General features: G+C 42.5%; 1 protein-coding gene across 1 annotated transcript in view; it reads left to right on the forward strand.

Annotated features, from left to right (window-relative positions):
• The window catches only part of stk25b (serine/threonine kinase 25b), a 93,848-nt gene that overhangs the window by 46,616 nt on the left and 30,636 nt on the right, over window positions 1-16,596 (forward strand). The window contains exons 3-4 of the mRNA XM_063046173.1: window positions 7,579-7,635; window positions 9,853-9,961. Coding sequence (XP_062902243.1) covers window positions 7,579-7,635; window positions 9,853-9,961 — 166 coding nt within the window. The remainder of the gene's footprint in view (window positions 1-7,578; window positions 7,636-9,852; window positions 9,962-16,596) is intronic.

Here is a 16,596-nt window from a genome sequence, read left to right on the forward strand (position 1 = left end):
CAAAAACTATGGATTGCACCTAAACTGGAGGGGAGCCAGTATCGTGGCTGATGCTACTCAGGAGAGTTTAAACTAGTTTTGCAGGGGGCTGGGAACAGTAGCCCTTGGTCAGTAAGGGAAGGTTCAGGCCTGAAAGTAGGTGTCAGGGAAAGTATTGAAAGGCAGAATAACAAGTATGATGGGTAAGATAGTTTGAAGTGTGTATTTTTTAATACTTGGAACATGGATCAGTATGTTGAACTATGATGTTGTAGCCATTACTGAAACTTGGTTGAGAAAGGAGGAGGTGGGGGGGGGTCAGTTGCATGATTAATCAGAGATAATATCACAGCTGCACTCAGGAGACATTATGGGGAAATCAGACACTGAGGCCATTTGGGTGGAACTCAGGAATAGGAAGGGTGCAATCATGCTGATGGTATTGTACTAAGCCCCCCATAGCCCCCAGGAAATTTTGTCATGGAGGATGTCAAATTCCCTAATGTATACTGAGACCTTCTTAGTGCAAGGGGTTTAGATGGGGCAGAATTTGTTAAGTGTATCTAGGAAGGTTTCTTAAATCACTATGTGGATGATCCAACGAGAGGTGGGGGTTGACTTGACCTGGTTTTGGGGAATGAGCCTAGCCAGGAGACTGACCTTTCAGCGGGTGAACAATTAGGGAACAATGACCACAACTCCTTATTTTGCAGGATAGCTCTAGATAAGGATAGGTATAGTCCTTGTGGAAGAGTTTTAAATTGGGATTAGGGCAAATTATAAGGGCATTTGACAGGAACTAAGTAAAGTTAATTGGGAATACCTATTTTCTGGCAAGTCCACATCACGTATGTGGAGGGTGTTTAAAGATCAAGTGCACAGAGTATAGGAAATGTACAGTGCCTATAAAAAGTATTCCTTCCCCCTCCTCCACTCCCCCTTGGAAGATTTCATGTTTTATTGTTTTACAACATTGAATCACAGTGGATTTAATTTGGATTTTTTTAAACAGTTCCCTACAAAGTTTCCTAAATTAATTATAAATTTAAAGCACAAAATAATTAAATGCACAAGAATTCACCCCCTTTAATATGACACACCAGATCATCACTGGTGCAACCAATTGGTTTCAGAGGGTGTTTGATCTTTAAACACCCTCCACATACGTGATGTGGACTTGCCAGAAAATAGGTATTCCCAATTAACTTTACTTAATTAGTTAAATGGAGATTGCCTGTGTGCAGTCAGTGTGTTTCAGCTGATTATAGCAAAAATGCACCAATATCTGGAAGGTCCAACTGCTGATCAGTCAGTTTCCTGGCCATAGCTACACCATGAAAACTGCAAGCAACTCTGTGAAAAGGTTATTGAAAAGCACAAGTCAGGAGATGGATACAAGAAACATCAAGAAATGAAAAGAATATGGCTGTAAATCTGCCTAGAGCAGGCCATCCTCAAAAACTAAGTGAACTTCCAAGAAGGGGCTAGTGAGGGAGCCCACCAAGAGGCCTGTGACAACTCTGAAGGAATTAAAAGCTTTAAAGGCTGAGATGGGAGAGACTGCACATATAACAATTGTTGTCCGGGGGCTTTACCAGTCACAGCTTTATGGGAGAGTGGCAAAGAGAAAGCCACTGTTGGAAAAAAAACTCGGATGAAATCTCAGATAGAGCTTGCAGAAGGCATGTGAGAGACTCTGAAGTCAGCTGGAAGAAGGTTCTATGGTCTGATGAAAACAAAATTGAGATTTATGGCCATCAGACTAAACACAATGTTTGGTGTGAGCCAGACACCACATATCATCAAAAACCCACCATCCCTACCATGAGGCATGGTGGTGGCTGCATCATGCTGTGGGGATGCTTCACTGCAGCAGGCCTTGTAAGGCTTGTGAAGGTAGAGGGTAAAATGAATGCAGCACAATACAGAGAAGTCCTGGAGGTAAACCTGATGCAGTCTGCAAGAGAACTGCGACTTGGGACAAGATTTGTTTAGCAATCAGCAAGACAATGATCGCTAGCATAGAGCCAAAGTTACACAGAAGTTATTTAAAAACAACAAAGTTGATATCCTGAAGTGGCCAAGTGAGAGTCCAGATCTCAATCCAATTGAGAATTCATGGCTAGACTTGTAAAGGACTTTTCACTTATGATCTTCATGCAATCTGACAGAGCTTGAGCAGTTTTGTAAAGAAGAATGGGGGGAAAATTGCAGTGTCCAAATGCCACACAGACTCAAGGCTATAATGCTGCCAAAGGTGCATTTACTAAGTACTGACTTGAAGGGAATGAGTAATTAAGCAATCAATTATTTTGTGTTTGATTATTATATTAAATTTAGACCAGTTTGGTGAAACTTAACACAAGAGTCGTTTCTGTTGATCAGTGTGAAAAAAGCCAAACTAAATCCATGTGATTCAATGTTGTAAAACAATAAAACAGGAAAACTTCCAAGAGGGATGAATACTTTTTATAGGCACTGTTATGTTCCTGTTTAGAAGGAAGGACTGAGATGAAAAGATAAGAGAACCTTGAATGTCCAGAGAGGTGATGAATTTAGTCAGGAAGGAAAAGTATGTAAAGCTTTGGAAGTTAGGATCAAATGAAGCACATGAGAATAAAGAAGCCAAAAAATAACTAAAGAAAGGAATTAGGAAAACCAGGAGGAGTGATGAAAAGTCCTTGGCAAGTAGGATTAAGGTGAATCCCAAACATTCTATGCATACATCGAGCAAGATAATTACTCGGGAGAGAGTAGAACCACTCAAGGATAAAAGGGGAACATTTGCTTGAATGTGGAGAATGTGAGTGAGGTAGTTAATGAGTACTTTGCTTCAGTATTTACCAAGGAAAAAGATATGCAGGACCAGGAGATCAATGCTGAGTGTATAAATATGTTAGGGTGTTTAGAGGGTAAGAGGAAGAAGTTTTGGGCCTCCCAATGAGTTTTAAGGTGAATAAGTTTTCACGGCTGGATAAGATTTACCCGAGGATTACTGAAGGAGGCGAGAGACGAGATTGCTGGGCCCTCTTCAGTTCCTTTCTTGACATAGGCAGGGTTCCGGAGACCTGGTGCATGTCTGATGTTTTACCTCTATTTAAGAAGGGAACAAGGAAAATCCTGGGAACTATAGACTTGTGAGTCTCACATCAGTAGTAGGGAAATTCTGAGGAATATTCTTAGGGATAGGATGTATGAGCATTTGGAACCCCATGGCGTAATTAGGGAAAGTCAGCATAGCTTGTGCATGACAGGTCGAGCCTTACCAACTTGATTGAGTTTTCTGACAAGGTGTCAAGGGGATGTTGTCTACTTAGATGGATTTTAGTAAGGCGTTTGACAAAGTCATTCACAGGAGGCTGATCTAGAAAATTAAGATGCATGGTCTATGATGAATTGGCTGTTTGAATTCAGAACTAGCTTATGCATAGAAGGCAGAGGGTAATGGTTGAAGGGACTTACTTTAGCTGGAGGTCTTTAATAGTGATGCTCCGCAGGGATCCGTGTTGGGACCTCTGCTGTTTGTGATGTATATAAATGACCTGGATAAAAACGTAGATGGGTGGTTTAGTAAGTTTGCTAGGGCAAATACAAGGAGACAATACACTGTTAAGGACAAGATCCTTAACAGTACTGTTGAGGAGAGAGATCTTGGGATCCAAGTCATAGCTGTTTGAAAGTGGCCACACAGGTTGCTAAGGTGGTTAAGCTGACTTATGAAATGCTTGCTTTTATTAGTCGAGGTGTTGAGTTCAAAAGGCAAGAGGTTATGTTGCAACTTTGTAAAATGGTGGTTAGGCCAGATCTGGAGTATTGTATACAGCTGTGGCTGCCCCACAGTAGGAAGAATGTCTTTGGCTTTGGAGGTTTACCAGAATGCTACCTGGTTTAGATTGCTTTCTCTGGAGTGCCAGAGGCGAAGGGCAGATTTGATTGAGGTTTATAAGGTTAGCAGAGGCATAACTAGAATGGACAGAGTATCTGTTTCCCAGGATTGAAATGTCTAATACCAGAGGGCATGCATTGAAGTTTTTTTTGCTCAAAGTTGTGGATGTCTGGAATACACCTTGTGATATAGTAGTAGATGCAAATACATTAGAAGCTTTTAAGAGACATTTGGATAGACAAGGATGTAAGGAAAATAGAGGGATGTGGACATGGTGTAGGTAGGGATTAGTGTTCAAGTGTTTTTGATTTACTTTTTAGCTGGTCGGCACAGCATTGTTGGCCGAATTTCCTGTTCCTGTGCTGTACTCTTCTATGTTCTAAGGTAGTTTGGTTAGTCATTCCTCATCACCATGGGTCTCCTGGCTACTGGTTCCTTGATCTGGTGGCACCACTGGCTGAATGTGTGATGCATGGACCCAAGTTGTCTTCCCCTGGGCCTTCAGAACAGTATATGTGGTTAGCAGTACTTGACATGGGCCTTCTCAACAGGGCTTAATATAATTCTTTCATTGGTAGGAGCTCACCAGTACCCAATCTCCCGGCCAGTGGGTATGGCAGTCTGCAGTCATCACATTCTTAATGAATGTTAAGAAAGCGGTTGTGCTAGAATGTTTGAAAAACATTAGGATAGATGAATCACCAGAGCTAAATGCAGTGTACCCAGATTACAGTGGAAAGCGAAGAAAGAGATGGTTATGCCTTTGTTTTGATCTTTGCTTCCTCATTGGCTGCAGGAGAAGTACCAGATGATTTGTAGGGTGGCAGATGCTATTCCTTTGTTCAAGAAAGGGAGTAGGTAAAATTCTGGGAATTATAGACCAATAGGTCTTATTCCAATGGTGGGCAAATTATTTAAGGGGTTTAGAGATGGGATCTATATACTACTAAAACTCTCATGCTCTGTCTGTTTGTGACCTCCAATTAGCGCAAACGGCGCATTATGGTGGCACTTTTTTTTGGCTAAATTGAATTAAGATGCGCTAACTTACAGAATGCAGGCACAGTTCAGGGTTATATATTCGTATAAAATTGGTCATTCACCAAAAGTCAACAGGCTCCCTTTCACCCGAGACCCGATCGGCCATCGTGGAAATCGGGACACGATAGCCCATCGCATGCGCACGGCCAGCCTCAGCAGCGACACCTAGCGGAGCAAAATGGCAGGGCAGCTCTATTTCGAGGGGTCACATTCTACTAATCACCATCAGCATGTGCAGGATTGGGACAGATCTAACAGCCACCCATCAATAAAAGCTAATTAAATCTTATTGTAATGACGTACTTCAAGACACCCTTAAATCCCTTTGCTGCAGTCAAAGGACAGCAGTGACTATATCACCTCCATTTAGGAGAGCTCCAAGCACATCATCAAGAATAATCAGCATTCTTTGGTGTTAGTGCTTCGTATTTCTATCCAGCATTAGGGTAAAAAAAAAATGGTGTGCCACGTGGAAAGGAAAGGGGGACATTGTGGTCAAGAGATGACGCCAAACGTCGTTGGGAAGTGGCAAGGAGAGGGAGAGAACAAGAATCTGATGAGGCCAGGGCCGCATGACTCCAGGATCAAAGAGTCAGGACAAACAAACATGAGAGACGAAGAGATGGGGGATGAAAGGACTGCATGTCTCCAAAATGACAACAAGAGGCACGAGGGTGGCAGATAAACCAGAAATTATGCCATCAAAAGTGTCCTTGGTTAAACGAGGAGGAGCTGTATTTACTTTGCTACACATTGTTCTTTAATAAACTGAGGTCTTCTACTTCAGTTTCCAAAGCAAAGCAATGCCAGTAGCATTCAGGAAAATTTAATGTTCATTCTGGTCACATCAGACTGCACTACCCTTCTCTCAAAGGGTGCCCCAATGGGTCACCCTGTTGTCTAGTTAATGCATATTTAGAGAAGCACAGTCTAATTAGGGATAGTTAGCATGGCTTTGTGAGGAGCAGATTCAATTCCATGAGGATGTGACAAAGCACATTGATGAAGGTGGAGCAGTATATGGTGTTGTATATGGTGTTAGATAAGGCTGCCCATTGTAGGCTCATTCAGAAGGCTAATCAACATTAGGAAACTTGAAGTTCCCCGTGACAACATCCCTGTTATTTCTGCATCTTTCCAAAATTCTGCCTTCTTATCAGTCCTTGGTGTCTCTCTTATTTTGGAGGGTCCAGAGAATACTCCCGATTGTGTGTTTGCTCCCTTCCTGTGACTTCAGGTTTATTATCACCAGCATGTGCCACGAACAGCATCCTGACATAGGTGTTTGTTTTGTCCAGGTGGTCTAAAGCCGTGTGAAGAGCCATTGAAATTGCATCTGCCGTTGACCTATTGTGGCAAGGCAAGTTGCAATGGGTCCAGGTCCTTGCTGAGGCAGGAGTTCAGTCAAGTCATCACCAACCTCTCAAAGCATTTCATCACTATAGATGTGAGTGCTACTGGGCAATAGTTACTAAGGCAGCTCACATTATTCTTCTTAGGCACTGGTATAACCACTGGTTTGAAGCAAGTGGGAACTTCCATCTGTAGCAGTGAAAGGTTGAAAATGTCCTTGAATACTCCCGCCAGTTGATTGGCGCAGGTTTTCAGAGCCTTACCAGGTACTCCATTTGGACCTTCTGCCTCACAAGGGTTTACTCTTCCTAAAGACAGCCTAACATCGGCCTCTGAGGCAGAGATCACAGGGTCATCAGGTGCAGCAGGGATCTTCACAGCTGTAGTTATATTCTCCCTTTCAAAGCGGGCGTCGAAGGCCTTGAATTCATCTGGTAGCGAAGCATCACTGCCATCCATACTATTGAGTTTCGCTTTGTAGGAAGTAATATCTTGCAAACCCTGCCAGACATGTAGACAATGTGTTTTAGCAAGACCTTTGACAAAATTCTACATGGAAAACTGAGCTTAAAAAGAAGTCCGTAAGATCCAGTGATCAGTGGCAAGTTGGATTCAACATCAGCAAGAAATGAAAGAAAATGTTGACAGGTGTATTAGTTACTGGAATGCCATTTACAGTAGTTCTGCAGAGCTCAGCACTGGCCAGGTCCCTTATAAATATCGAAAATTTAAACAGCTGTATGGCACATAATTTAAAAAGTTTGGAGGTAATAAATTTGCCCGTGTAGTTAGCAGCGAGGATCAAAATCAATGGACTCGTCACAATGACAGAAAAGGAATTGCGTTCTGATCAGTGTAAGGTGCAAGGATTAGAGGAATATACAAGTTAACAATTTTTTTATTGAAAACCTTACTGTGTGCACTCTTTCTAAATGGGTACAAAGAAACATTGGAAGGAATGGGAGTAAAGAGAACAAGGAAGAAGTGATGAAATGAGGATACTGAGTAATAAGGAAGGAATGTCCTTAAGCCATCCAGGGAAAACTGGGAATGATGATTTCTTTTTTTAAAAATCCAATAAATGGCACGAGAATTTGAATAGAAAAGGGGCATTTAGGAGTCGGTTACCAAAAAGTATCATTAGTCATGAGCAAGGTTCTGTCAATTTGTGCTGTGTGCATTTCAAAGGATAAAGTTGTTTATCTTTAAATTGATTATCAGTTTCCTGGATCTGTGCCTTTTACATTTTGGTGAAACTCTTGAGTTATATTTCGGGACGACTTGTTGCTGATGTTAGAAGTTGTTTGTTTGATCCCTAGGGCACAAAATTATGGATAATTATGGAGTATCTGGGTGGAGGCTCTGCATTAGACTTGGTGAGTACAGTTTTCAAATATGAAGCCACTGTACTTTGTCTTATGTATGGACTAATTTTCAGTTTAACAAGATTCACTACTGAAGGATAATGAGATTTAATCCCATTTTTAGTGTGACTTTGAAATAATACTGGAAATCCATTGGAAAAAGTATGTTTTAATTCCAAATGTAAATCTGCATGTTAACTGCTTTACTAGGTTATCCTGCCTTTAATTTCAGCAATAGATGTTTTAATATTTTCTGGTTTGGTGACAATTTTGTATGCAACCCAAGGTTCCTGATGCTGATTATTAATTTCAGAGATTTTTTGGCCTGGATAAGAAATAGTTATGCTTTAAGGCAATGGATTTGAGCTATTAAGTTGAATTTGCTGGACAGAATAAAACAGATTCAATGAAAAAGGCATTTTACATTCAGACACAAAATGCAAATTTCCAGAAGAACTGTGGGTCAGGCACATCCGTGGAGATGAGGGGACAATCAACATTTTAGGACGAGACCCACATCATGACTGAGTATAGAGGGAAGATGGTCAGCATGTAGAAATGAGGGATGGGTGAGACAAAGCCCGGTATGTGAGATAGAAACAGGTAAGTAGATGGTGCCAGATGAAGGAAGGAATAGGAAAGGTGAACCAGGGGAAAACTTACTTGGGTACATGGGTAATGAGCAGATGGAACCATGTAGGGGAGGGTGGACATGTAGAAAATGGCAGAGAGGAAGCTATGTTTCTGGAAGGAGGACATAGTCATAGTCATACTTTATTGATCCCGGGGCAAATTGGTTTTTTTCAGAAGTCCTAAAGCAGAAAGCCTAATAAGAGCAGATGTGGCAGAAACGGTAAAACAGAAATAAGTGTGTTGTCTTTGCAGGAGACTGGACAGGCAAAGGTATGGTGTGATAGCCATCCAAAGAATAAATTGTGGTAGTGATTTTTTTTTTAAAAATATGGAAAACATAGCTTGCTCCAAAGCGAATTTATTACCCTTTTGCTGTCAAATTCTGCCCTTCATTCATGGTCCACTTCTGACTCTTCCCTTTCTCAATTTCACTATCACTATCTCAGGATATAAGTTAGCAACTAATGTCAATACAAGCCCTTTGGTTCCAAGGAAGGGGCTTCGACTTGAAGCATTCACTCTCTTTCTCATTCTATAGATGCTGCTTGACTGGCTTAGTATTTGGTGTTTTCTGTTTTATTTTAATCTATTACAAGTTTGCAAACTCCCAGAGGTATCTTACACCTCTTTCCTCTGAGAATGTTCTCCATTTTCCTAGTTTTTCTGACTCTTCAGTCTGTTCTAATAATGATTCTTCACTCACAAGTGCTCCTGAAATATTTTCCATTCTTCTTAACAGTGGTTCTCCATCACCATTGCTTTTGTCTCCACAGATGCTGCCTGCCCTACTTGGTATTTCCAGCTGGGCTGTGATCTACAGCTGTATAAAATTCCCACACTCATCCACAATCCTCCCACCTAGAATAAGTATAGGCTTCCTTTGTCCTTGTCCTTATCTTCCATCAGCTTCCACATTCATGTATAATTTTCCATAATTCTGCACTTTAAATATATCATAAGTTTCCATTACCTCCCCTCCCCTCTTAGCATTCTAAAAGAACATTTCTCTCAGAGATTCTCTGATTTATTCTATGAACACCCATATCAATTCTCACAGTGCTTTTCTCATGGAACTGCTCTCTAACCTCTTTGCTTTCCCACTGTCTATCGTCCCAAACACTAAACAGTGATTCACCTGTAAATTTAGTGTTTTGTCTCCTGAACAACAAAAGGTGGATTGAGCGGATGCTTTGTAAGTCACTGTTAAATTTGCAAAGGCAAACCTGGCTTCAGTTTGCTCATCACTTTAACTCCCAACTGACCTCTGCCTTGGACTTTTACACTGTCCATATAGGGCCTGGCATAAACTCCAGGAACAAGATTGGAAATGCCTTGTTTATTTATGATATTTGAACACTGGATGCTTTCCCTGGCAATACCACCTACATGTTCTCATAGGAAGGTTTATGGTCTAGAATCTCAAATGGCCAGCTTGCCCAAGCTAATTCTTAACCCCTTTAACCAATAGCCAGCTGAGCTTGTTTGAAACATTGCAGGTTTCGAATTGAACCAATGATCTTTCTACAGTGTAGCTCAGTTATTCAAGCGTGCTCCCCGACCGTCAGCATGGTTAATTCACTGCTGTGATCTTTGCAGCTGAAACCAGGCCCTCTGGAGGAGACGTACATTGCCACAATTCTTCGGGAAATCCTTAAAGGTTTAGACTATCTGCACTCAGAACGGAAAATTCATAGAGATATTAAAGGTAAGAGTATCTGATGGATGGAATTATGCACAATGATGTTATAATAATAATAAGTACTTCCTTGCCCCCGAGTGGGAAATTATTTCATTACAGCTACAACATTTAGAAGTACACTTAGCAATAACAATATTAAATATAATAATATTAGCTAGTAATAAAGTACAGAATAATATACACAATAACAATTTACCAATGTGCCATAATGTGGAATACTGTGCAATAATAAAATACGAAATAATAAAACAGACTATTGTATTGTGATGTGTGTTCTGTCACACAGAGAATGAACTGTTATCTGCGCTTACTGCATTTATTATGAAAGATTTTCGTAATGATCCTTGTGACAGCGGAGCTGAATGAGCCTGTTGAAAAGGGTACTCCACTGTTTATTCAGTAGGTCATGAAGAAGATGTGCCTGATTGTCCATAATGGATAACAGTTTGTTTCGTGACCTCCTCGCCGCCACTGACTCAAGAGTCCAGGTTGTAGCTAAGGACAGATGCAGCATTTTTGATGTGTTTATTTAATCCTCTTGCATCACCAGCACCGATGCTGCTCCCCCAACATAAAGCCACAAAGAAGAATGCACTCGCTACAACAGACTGGAAAAAGAGCTCCAACATCTCAGCTTCATTAGAAACTAGAGTCTGCTCATCTCCTTCTTGTAAACAGCCTTGGTGTTGGTTTTCCAGGCAAGTCTGATGCCGAGGTGAACACCCAAGTATTTGTACTCCTCCACCACTGCATCTGCTTCTCCCAGAATATATATAGGACTCGTCACAGTCCTCTTCCTCCTAAAATCAATCACTATCTTCCTGGTTTTGGCCACATTCTAGAGCAGATGATTTCTCCTGCACCATTCCACAAACTTGTCCACCAGTACTCTGTACTCCAACTCCTGCCCATCTCTGATACACCCAACCACCACAGAGTCATCAGAGAACTATTGCAAGTGACAAGACTCAGATTTGTACTAAAAGTCTGAGGTGTGCAATGTGAACAGAAATGGAGACAGGACAGTCCCTTGTGATCCAGTGCCACTCACCACCATCTCAGACAGAACTACCCAGCCGTATAAACTGTCAGTAATCCAGGTGGTGGTGGATTTGTCTACGCCCATTCTTTGCAACTTCTCGCTCAGAAGAAGTGGCTGGATTGTATTGAAGGCACCAGAGAAATCAAAAAATGTGATTCTCACAATGCCACCAGCATCATCCAGGTGGGAATGAGCTCTCTGCAATTACCGCTGGCACCATCCGCTTCCACGTGAGGTTGGTAGGCAGACTGCAGAGGGTCCAATAAACATAAGAACATAGAAGTAGGAGCAGGAGCAGGAGTGGGCCATCTGGCCCATCGAGCCTGGCCCACCATTCAATAAGATCATGGCTGATCTGTCCATAAACTTAGTTCCATCTACCTGCCTTTTTCCCATAACCCTTAATTCCCTTACTGTGTAAAAATCTATCTAACTGTATCTTAAATATATTTAGTGAAGAAGCCTCAACTGCTTCCCTGGGCAGAAATTCGACAGATCCACCACTCTGGGAGAAACAGTTTCTCTTCATCTCTGTCCTAGATCTTCTCCCCTGAATCTTGAGGCAATGTCCCCTAGTTCCAGTCTCACCTACCAATGGAAACAACTTTCCTACTTCAATCTTATCTATCCCTTTCAAATTTTTTTGTTTCTATAAGATCCCCTCTCATTCTTCTGAATTCCAGAGAGTATAGTCCCAGGCGACTCAATCTCTCCTCATAAGTTAACCCCTTCATCTCTGGAATCAACCTGGTGAACCATCTCTGCACTGCTTTCAAAGCCAGTGTATCCTTCCTCAAGTATGGAGACCTGAACAGCACACAGTACTCCAGGTGCGGTCTCACCAGTACCCTGTATAATTGCAGCATGACCTCCCTGCTCTTGAATTCAATCCCTCTAGCAATAAAGGTGAACATTCTGTTTGCCTTCTTAATAACCTGTTGCACCAACAAGCCAACTTTTTAGCGATTCTTGAACAAGCTCTCCCAAGTCCCTCTGCACAACAGCATGCTGCAATCTTTCACCATTTAAATAATAATTAAATAGAGGAGGAGAAGATGGCGGCGCGACGCATCTTGCGCAGCTACTCCAGTGAATGATATCTGTAATCTGTCAAGTAGGGTGCTGTGCACAATCCTGATTTGATGGAGACAGACATGAGAGAATGGAGGAACATCTGGAGAAACTTCTGAAATGCCTTTTTCGCTGCCACTGTTACTGTGTGATCCAGAATCTCCGGAGGGGAAGGCTGCGAATCCTCGGCTTTGCTTGTTGCTTGGCGGCCGGGACGGGTTCGAAGCGCTCAGCAGAGATGGTGCTCGGTGCTCGGTTTCGAAGGGCTGGTCGGAGGCTCGAAGTTTTCAGATGGAATCAGAGTTAGCTGTGGTCGGATGCTTTCAATGCATCGACAGTTGTTGGTGCCTGGAGGTTTATGGCAGAGAGAGTTTCTCCCTTCTGCTGCCTGCTATCGGGGACAATCGAGAGTCGATCGGAACTTTGAGACTTTTTTTTTACCGTTCCCATGGTCTGCTCTTTATCAAATTATGGTATTGCTTTGTTATAATTATGTTTTTTTTGTGATATCACTCTGGAGGAACATTGTATCATTTCTTAATGCATGCATGCATTTCTAAATTACGATAAACGAGGACTGAGTGTCCTCATAGTCTAATCTAACCTAATCTAATAATCTGCTCTTCTATTATTCCTTCCAAAGTGAATGATCTCACATTTACCAATGTTGTATTCCATCTGCCAGACCTTGGCCCACTCACTTAACCTATCTACAGTATATCCCTCTGCAGACTCTCCACATCCTCCGTACAATTTGCTTTTCCACTCAGTTTAGTGTCATCAGCAAATTTTGTTACGCTACACTCAGTCCCCTCTTCCAAATCATCTGCCCAGCACCGACCCCTGCGACACCCCACTCACCACTGACTGCCAGCTGGAGAAACACCCATTTATACCAACTCTCCGTCTTCTATTGGTTAACCATTCCACTATCCATGCCAATACACTTCCTCCAACTCCATGCATCCGTATCTTATTTATAAGTCTCTTGTTTGGCACCTTATCGAACACCTTCTGGAAATCCAAGTATACGACATCCACCTGTTCCCCTCTATCCATTGCATTCATTATGTTCTCAAAGAAGTCCAGTAAGATTGTCAAACAGGACCTGCCCTTTCTGAATCCATGCTGCGTCTGTCTAATGGAATCACTGCTTTCTAAATGTTTCGCTATTTCTTCCTTAATGACAGCTTCAAGCATTTTCTTGACTACAGATGTTAAGCTAACTGGCCTATAGTTGCCCGTCTTTTGCCTACATCCTTTTTTAAAAAGTGGTGTGACATTTGTTGTCTTCCAATCTACTAGGACCTGCCCAGAGTCTAAGAATTTTAGTAAATGATTACCAACACGTCTACTATAACCTCCGCCAATTCCCTCAGCACCCTGGGCTTCATCCCATCAGGACCAGGGTACTTATCTACCTTCAGGCCCTCTAGTTTGTTCATCACTATCTCTTTAGTGACAGTGATTTTATCGAGGTCCTCCCCTCCCATTTCATCCATAACATCATTCTTTAGCATTTTAGACGTATCCTCCACCGTGAAGACCGACACAAAATAGTTGTTCAATGCCTCAGCCATTTCCTTTATCATCCAATATCAATTTCCCCTTCTCGTCTTCCAAGGGACCTACGTTGACTTTAGCCACCTTCTTCCGCTTTATATATTTATAAAAACTTTTGCTATCTGTTTTTATATTTTGTGCTAATTTACTTTCATACTCTATCTTCCCTTTCCTTTTGTTTAGTTGTTCTTTGTTGCTTTTTAAAATTTTCCCAATCCTCCAGTCTCCCACTACTCTTTGCAACTTTGTACACATGAGCTTTTAATTTGATACTACCTTTTATTTCCTTAGTTATCCAAGGCCGGCTTTCCCCACACTGACTGTCCTTACTATTGACTGGAATATACTTTTGAAGTTCTCACCTGCGGACCAGCCTGTTCAGCACCTTCATCACATGAGATGTGAGGGCAATTGGTCTGTAGTTAATAAGTTCAGGTGGAGTTCCCTTCTTGGGTGCAAGCAGGAAATCTTCCATAACACCGGTATCTTAACCTGATTCAGCCCTGATTGTAAAGGTGCTGCAAAATACCAGACAGCTGGTTTACACAGGCCTTCAGGATCCTAGGGCTGTTGCATTCCAGTCCAGCAGCCCTGCCCTGGTGTAGCCTCTCCAGCTGTCTCTTAACCTGATCTGCAATCACAGTCAGGCTGGGTAGGGTGGTCATCCCCAGGAGGCAGGATACTTAAAAGCTTGAGGGTTTGGAACATAAGCAGTCACCAGAGGGGAGGAAGGGGTGGAGGGAGAAGGCTTCGGGGGTAGGGAAGCTGTGTGATTTGGGCAAGTGGAGGAGGGGACAGCAGGAGGCCCCATGCTGAACCTGTTGAAAAACGTGTTTAATTTGTTGGCCCAGTCCATCTCGATCTTCCTTTCCTTCAGCTTGAAGCCAATGATCTGCTTCATGCCCAACCATACATCCCTTATGATATTCTGCTGAAGCTTGCACTCCAGCTTCTTCTTGTAAAATTCTTTGCGCTCCCTCAGCTTTACCCTCAGTCCACTCTGTACTCGCCTCAGTACTTGTCTATCTTCAGACCTGAAGGCTTTCTTTTTCTTGTTCAAAAGTTCTTTCAGGTCACTGGTGATCTAGGGCTTATTGTTGGGGAAGCAGTGTACAGTCCTGGCTGGCAAGATGGTGTTCTCACAGAATTTGATATAGTCTGTGATACAATCGTCATTTTGTTAATGTCCTCCCTGTGTGGCTGACATAACACATCCCAGTCCATCCTCTCACTGCATTCCTGAAGTGCCTCATTAATATCCTAAGTGCACCTCCTTACAATCCACGTTGATTCAGGCTGCTGGTGGACAAGAGGCACGTACCCGGGTGTTAGCAGGGCCAGGATGTGATTAGATCTGCCGAGTAGGGGAAGGGCAACCGCACTGTATGCGTCCTTTACATTTGCATACAGAAGGTCCAGTGTTCTTTTGTTCTATGTAGGGCAACTGACATATTGATAAAAAGTTGATATTGTTACCTTGAGAGAACCATGATTAAAATCCCCAGTAACAGCCACAAAAGCATTGGGATATTGAGTTTGTATTCTAGAGACGGTCGAAAGGATAGTGTCGCACCACCACATTTGCATCAGCCAATGGCTGAATGTAAACAACAGCTAAAACATCGGTTGAGAATTCCTGAGGCAAATAATATGGTCATATCCCATGCTTGATGTCCGGGCTACCTAATCATTCCTTTACAGTACATGTGTGAGCTTACACCACCTTTCATTCACATTTATGTAGTAGTAAAGGCAGTGACTGCTTTCACATAATTATATTTGCTATAATTTGATTTTCTTCTGACTTAAACGCTGGTGATTGGAGAAAAAAAAGCAAGGAGGATGAAAAATATCTTTTTGAAAGCGAGAAATTTCTGCTATCAAGCACACCATGTAATGCATACTGAATTATTGCTGTGACACATACCGAAAGCCCTTTGGTGATGGGATCTTACTGCATTGCAAGTGAGTACTACGCAAGTGCTCCACATCAGTCTTGACCTCAGACGTGTTCTATTTCTGAAACTGGGTGCAAACTCAAAGCACAGAACTGCAGTGAGAAAGCTGCAATCGAGCCAGGTGAACGATAATGTAATTGCAGAAATTGAGTTGGGAATAAAGGAGAAAACTTGCCATTGGGGAATGACAGAAGGAAAAAGACAGCTGGTTGCTGAAGCAACACACATCAAAGTTGCTGGTGAACACAGCAGGCCAAACAGCATCTTGAGGAAGAGGTACAGTCGATGTTTTGGGCCGAGACCCTTCGTCAGGACTAACTGAAGGAAGAGCTAGTAAGAAATTTGAAAGTGGGAGGGGGAGGGGGAGGGATGGAGCCAAGAGCTGGACAGGTGATTGGCAAAAGGGATATGAGAGGATCATGGGACAGGAGGCCCAGGTAGAAGGAAAAAGGGGGGGGTGGAAACCCAGAGGATGGGCAAGGGGTATAGTCAGAGGGACAGAGGGAGAAAAAGGAGAGAGAGAGAAAGAATGTGTGTATATAAATAAATAACGGATGTGGTACGTTTTTGTGGCTTTGTGGAACAATATATGTTCCAAACCTATTCTGGTATCTGTCCCCCACTTTTCCTTCGCTACATCGACGACTGCATTGGCGCTGCTTCCTGCACACATGCTGAGCTCGTTGACTTCATTAACTTTGCCTCCAACTTTCACACTGCCCTCAAGTTTACCTGGTCCATTTCCGACACTGCCCTCCCCTTTCTAGATCTTTCTGTCTCTGTCTCTGGAGACAGTTTATCTACTGATGTCTGCTATAACCCTACTGACTCTCACAGCTATCTGGACTATTCCTCTTCTCACCCTATCTCTTGGAAAAATGCCATCCCCTTCTCGCAATTCCTCCGTCTCCACCACATCTGCTCTCAGGATGAGGCTTTTCGTTCCAGGACGAGGGAGATGTCCTCCTTTTTTAAAGAAAGGGGCTTCCCTTCCTCCACCATCAACT

Source organism: Mobula hypostoma, chromosome 4 (assembly GCF_963921235.1).
Source record: "Mobula hypostoma chromosome 4, sMobHyp1.1, whole genome shotgun sequence".
Taxonomy (NCBI): Eukaryota; Metazoa; Chordata; class Chondrichthyes; order Myliobatiformes; family Myliobatidae; genus Mobula; species Mobula hypostoma.